This window comes from Nestor notabilis, unplaced genomic scaffold, assembly GCF_000696875.1.
Source record: "Nestor notabilis isolate BGI_N333 unplaced genomic scaffold, ASM69687v1 scaffold12428, whole genome shotgun sequence".
NCBI classification, from domain to species: domain Eukaryota; kingdom Metazoa; phylum Chordata; class Aves; order Psittaciformes; family Psittacidae; genus Nestor; species Nestor notabilis.
This window is the reverse complement of record NW_009938787.1, coordinates 764-6,540: the sequence shown is the minus strand read 5'-3', so window position 1 is coordinate 6,540 and position 5,777 is coordinate 764. Positions and strand designations below refer to the sequence as shown.

Genomic DNA, 5,777 nt, shown 5'->3' with positions numbered 1-5,777 from the left:
TGGTTCTGGGCTCCTGCTCGGGCCGAGGGGCCCCGCGTCTCCCCAGCACCCCCCCTCCTCTGTGCGCCTCGCCGCCGGCACAGCCCTGAGGTGTTTTTTGACTCGCCGGCTGTTGGTAGTTGAAGCTCCGGCCCGGCTCCCTCCCCTCCGCAGCAAACCCTGTAGGAAAGTCATGGACCCCCAGCATCAGCCGGGTTGGAGAAGACCTTTAAGATCATCAGCTCCAGCCATTACCCAGCACTGCCAAGACCACCGCTAAACCGTGTCACTGGGGGCCTCATCTATTTGGGTTTCTGAACGCTTCCAGGGATGGTGACTCCACCACTGCCCTGGGCAGCCTGTTCCAACGCCTGAGCACCCTCCCTGTGAAGAAATTCCTCCTAATATCCAGTCTAAATCTCCCCTGGTGCAACTTGAGGCTGTTACCTCTTGTCCTGTCACTTGTTACTTAGAAGAGAGCAATCCCCACCTCACCACAGCCTCCTTTCAGGTAGCTGTAGAGACTGGTAAGGTCTCCCCTGAGCCTTCTCTTCTCCAGACTAAACAACCTGACTGGGCTTTCTTTCCTTCTCTTCCAAAGCAACACGGACTTCACTTTTTTTTCATGTAGCATCTTGACGTTATCTGAAGCTCTATGGAATGAAATGCCCAATTATTTTGTAAAGACTGTAGTTTAAGGTAGGATCAACACTTTGTATTACACTTTCACATACGATGCACTACTTTTAACTTCTAGCAAAACTGAGCTTGCTTTTTGGTAATGAAAGATGACATTAAAATGGCAATTTTTGTGTAGCATTCCTTTATTTTTCTGAATACTCAGAAATACTTTTTTTTTGTTATTCTATAGGGTTTTCCCAATAGAAAACCAGAAAAGATGATTGATATTAAGGCCTGGGCTGAATACATCGTGGAGTGGGCTGCTAAGGACCCATACGGCTTTCTTACTACAGTGATCTTGGCCCTTACACCATTGTTCATAATTAGTGCAGCGCTTTCATGGAAGCTTGCAAAAATGATTGAGGCCAGGGAGCGAGAGCAAAAGAAGAAACAGAAACGCCAAGAAAATATTGCAAAAGCCAAACGAACAAAGAAGGATTAAATGGGGAAAAAAGGTCTTCCTTGAGCAAAGAATCCACTTCCTAAATGAAATACTTACATGTTTTATGTTGTAACTGTCCTTTGATACTTGATCCTCTTATTGATGCAGGGAATTCAGTCCCTTCAGTGTATTTTTTTTCTGCTGCAATGATTTGTGTTAGTTTATCCAAATGACACTTGTTACAGTCATTTAATCTACTTGTTCTAGTCCAGGTTGCTTTTCTAAATTTACGTGTTAAATTAAAAAGAACAACATGTTGGGTGGCTCTGGACATAGATGATTTTTTTCCCTTAGCTGAGCTATTGCGTAAGCGTCTTAAAATTGTCAAATTATGGGGGAAATTATGAATGGTGAACTGGATTACAGAAAGGCAAGTTTTTGCATACCTTCAGCAGAGCTGTAGAGATGAGCTAGCACCAGTGTTCCTTAGCAGCACATGTTACGAATTTCCTCTAAGGACACTGCATATGGCCCTGCGGTTCATTCGACTCTCTGCACACAGAGGCTGTTGTAGTGTCTTTGATGGTGGGGCCAGTCTGCAAAAAGAACCTATCTTAGCTCTTCCTGAACTACCAGCCATCATCAGTATTTAAATTGAGCCCAAACTCTAGGAATCTGTCTGCTTCTTCTATCTACCTTCATTTGTCTTGAGCCACTCCTATGTTGTTTGACTTTCCCTAATGCTCACCTGAATACTCCACCTGTAACTGTTTTCTGCCTTCAAACACTTTTTATGCCTCAAAGAATAGCCATAAATGGGGTCAGAACAAAGGCCCAGGTGGCCGGGTGTTCTGTGGAGAGTACAGGAGGAGGATGTGCCAGTAGTTCTTCCTACTTGCTAACCTCCTGGCTACCTTTGGTCTAGGACCTTCTGAGTTCAGGAGGGATCTCTGCTGCTTTCCAGGTTGCAAAACGCTGCCATGCTGGAAGAAGTCCAGGTGGGGTTTGTGTTGTAAATACGCCAACATTATTTAAACTTAATTCAAATTAATGTTTTTCTAGCAAGCAATTAATTTTTCAAAGCCTAATTTTTTATTAAGTCTAGTTCTAAAAAGCTTGTGTCAGTCATAAATTTCTTAGATTTAGTGTATTTCTAAACAGCAGCACAGAGTTACGCTTTCTAGCAACTAGACCTTCATTATGTTTAAAAATAAAACCTTAAAATAATACTGTTGTTCAAAAGAGACAACCTACAGAGCTGGTGGATATCAAGAGGGATTAGAAATGGGAAGTCTTAACTGAATGAAGTGAATGTGAAGTACTGTGTCTCCCCTTTTAGTTTTGTTGGTCAAAGCAAGCGTTATTAGAATGTGGCATTTCAGCATTTTATAAACACATGGGATTAAGTCTCCACATTTTGTATCAAGTGTTGTCAAATGTGTACCTGTTCCATCTTTGATACATACTAGCTTAAAACACATGGAGGAGAACTTCTGAAGGATGCACTGCACAAATAAATTTGATACTTTTTTCAAAAAATTGGATGGTCTTTATTTTGACTTGAAGTTTCAAGCATCATCTCTAAGGCAAATAATCTGCACATTCTATGTATCTAAACTATGTCCAAATACATGTAGTAATTTAGGGAAATCCTTGCGTACACGAAGAATAAATAAAAACTACTTTTTCATGACAGTCCCTTGTCCCAACCCCTGTGTTATTTTCCAGCAACTTTATACCAAGTGCTTTTAATGTCCATTATGGTAGTTATATGTAGTTTAATTCAGCCTGATTTTATCCTTTGCTTACTGCTGTCTCAAATCAAACATTCGAATATGTTGGTTGTTTTCTGGAGTTACAAGAATATCTGTAAGATTAATACAGTGTGCATAGTCAGTGTGGTGTCAAAGTGATTCCTGTCAATGAGATCAACTTTTCTGTCCACTTGCCAGAGGAAAGCACACTGGCACTGCCAAGGGAATTAGCAAACATTTTGAAAAACTATCTCAAACTGATGCCTAGGCTTGGGAAAATTTTAAGTGTACTCATCAACTCAAATTAATTACATCAAAACCAATTTTAAATAATTCTACATTGTTTTTTCCTTGAAGACTCATCTATTTTTAAGAAAATAAAGTTAGCTATAAAGCCTGCTATGATTTCAAAAGTAACTGATGAACAGCAACTGTTGAAAACAAATTTACATAGTATCACAATGCTGCTTTTCACTAAACCCAAAAACTTTCCAGTAGTTTGTCATGATTAAGCCTATGTGAACAGTTCTGCAAACATAAATGAAACTGCTTTAATACTACTTTATTGCAGACTTACATATACCAGTTGTTTATGTTTGTGTTAAACTTTTATCCATTAGCAGTATCTGTACATTACAATTGTTTACTTATTACGACTACTATCACTGCTTGGTGGCATCCAGGAGCCCGGCTGAAAGGTATTTGCGGTGCTGGCTGGATCTTGTGAAGGCTCCTTCTTTCCATAGTAAGGGGCAGACGCGTGGCCTTTAATGCGAGTATGAGCTGGTTCAGCAACAAGTCCCTCCTTGTATCCCTGAGCCTGAAGCAGCTTATCCTTTTCAGATGCATCTTTGATTTTCTGTTTCATTTCTTCTCTGTAACTTTCATTCCTAAGGATCTCCTAATAACACAACAGAAAGATAACTGGATACATCAGAAGTAAGTGCGATACACAAAGTTGGAATAAAAACTCTTTAAACAGTCCTTTTCTTAATTTTATAGTCCAAATATTCAGGTATGTAGGTAAAACAAACTGTTGCAAAATTAACTGGTTTTCAATATCAGTCCTGGTTTAGAATATTCTTAATGTTTTGGTCATGTTGTTGAAGTGAAACTGCACTGTAGTATCCCAGTTTCAATATTGAACCAAAAAGGAAAAGATACCCAGTAATCAACAAGTGTGAAAATGCATTACAAAAAAGGCTACCTTTTACATTGTTTTCTATATAGAACTTGCTACTATATAGCTATTTATCACTTGCATCTCTTCTGTAGCTCATTATGCCTTTGACTTCAGGTATCTGTGTACCAGGGTGCAGTTTTGGGAGAAACAGATGTTCAATCTTGACTCTAAGCTGAAGCCATGCAAGAAATAAAAAAAACAAAAACAAACCCAACCTAAATAAAAAATAAACAAAAAAAAGCACTAGGACAGAACTGAAACTACTGAGATGGTGTCAGGAGGAAAAATAGGGGGAGAGCATAAAAATCCCTGAGGGAAACCCTGCTCCGAGTTCAGAAGACAGCTCAACAAGGCCGAGCACCAGCATGGTCCAAGCAGCAGAGGAGGACAACATGCCCCCAGCTGCCCAGCTGATGACTGCCTGGCCAGCAAAGGTGAATGGTGAGTTATGATGAGGACACTAAGCACAACACTCCTTAAGGTGACTCTGCTAACACTAGGCATCTACCAGGTACACTAGCTAAAATGAATGCAGTGCATTCATAACAGGTGCAAAATCTTACCTACTGCCTCTGCACAGGTAAAAATCAAACAAAAATGATCTAGTTTTAGCATTTTACCTCCACCCCTAATAAACTGAAGCAACTGTATGATGCATGATCCTACTTCAAGGCCAGAAAACCCACCCAGAACATGTATGCAGAGAAAGCTCGTACAGCTTGCTGATTCAACTTCACGAAGCTCTGTACTGAAAGATGGCTGGGTTCAGGTTAAAGCTGGAAATTCACTAATAAAGATGACCTGAACTGGGATTGGCTTCTTGCACTGAGAAATGCTGAGGCTGAGTTGAAGCAACGGCAATTACTGGCTTGTTCACTGGTATAATAGAAAAACAACTGCTAGTAGACCTTGCCATCTTGTTCAGAGGAAAACACAAAGAACTCCCAAAGTAAACATAAAAAGCCTTGAAAAATACTGATGTTTGGTTTCTATTTGTTTGTTAGCATACGTTTCTTATTACAAGGATGTTTTGCAAATTTTGCTAACAAGACTTCTCTGTGCTTTTCTTAGGGCAGATAGTGAAAAGTATTCTAAACAAAAGCAGACAGGTGATATGCATATTTATAACACTTTGAGCCCAAATACAACTTGACTGTAACCAACACCATTCAACAAGGAAGCTGCTAGTATCCACATTTAGACTGGGATACAGGAGGAAAAAGGCTGAATGCTTTGGAAGAGCTAAGGAGAAACCAGACCAGTACCATGACATTATTTTAAAAAGGGCATTAAAATACATATGATATTGCCAAGAGCTGACAAAGCAAGTATGTGAACATTTAAGAACGTTTTTAAAGGCAGTATTTAAAGAAAACCTTGTCTTAGAGATACTAAAACTAACATATTTTTCTTAGTCCATAATTGCCTCTACCAAATTGCTTCTTAAATTCACAGATGCGCAGAGCAGAGGCAAAACACTTCACACACCTGTTCAGCATGAAAATACACAAGTAGCACACAAAAGATTTTGCAAACTGAAAGGGAGGCAGGGGGAAGGAACAAAATTCTGCCACACTCAAAGATACTGCCAAGTGTAACAAAGTCAAATTTTCAACAGTCAGTGTAGCAAAGCCTCATTATAACATTTCTTCATTCCATCCTTATTTACTACATGGCTGTATAAATCTACCATGACCTTTCAAGGGGATTTCTCCTGATTTCAAGGTGATTACTCCTATGGTGCTCTAATTACCCCACTACTAAGAAATAGGGGTGCATACCTTTGTGGTACCTGACA

General features: G+C 39.8%; 2 protein-coding genes across 2 annotated transcripts; one reads left to right on the top strand and one right to left on the bottom strand.

The window, feature by feature from the left end:
* Window positions 1-877: 877 nt before the first annotated feature.
* SMIM15 (small integral membrane protein 15) lies at window positions 878-1,102 on the top strand. The gene has a single exon (XM_010019523.1). The coding sequence runs from the start codon at window positions 878-880 to the stop codon at window positions 1,100-1,102; it is 225 nt and encodes a 74-aa protein (XP_010017825.1).
* Window positions 1,103-3,439: 2,337 nt separating this feature from the next.
* On the bottom strand, window positions 3,440-3,697 carry NDUFAF2 (NADH dehydrogenase (ubiquinone) complex I, assembly factor 2; the record flags this gene model as incomplete). The annotated part of the gene is made up of 1 exon (XM_010019524.1): window positions 3,440-3,697. A coding segment is annotated over one exon (258 nt), but the record flags the coding sequence as incomplete, so codon positions are not given.
* Window positions 3,698-5,777: the final 2,080 nt, after the last annotated feature.

What these genes read in the sequence shown, in the direction of transcription:
- SMIM15 (XM_010019523.1), top strand. Translation starts at nt 878, where the DNA reads ATGATTGATATTAAGGCCTGGGCTGAATACATCGTGGAGTGGGCTGCT.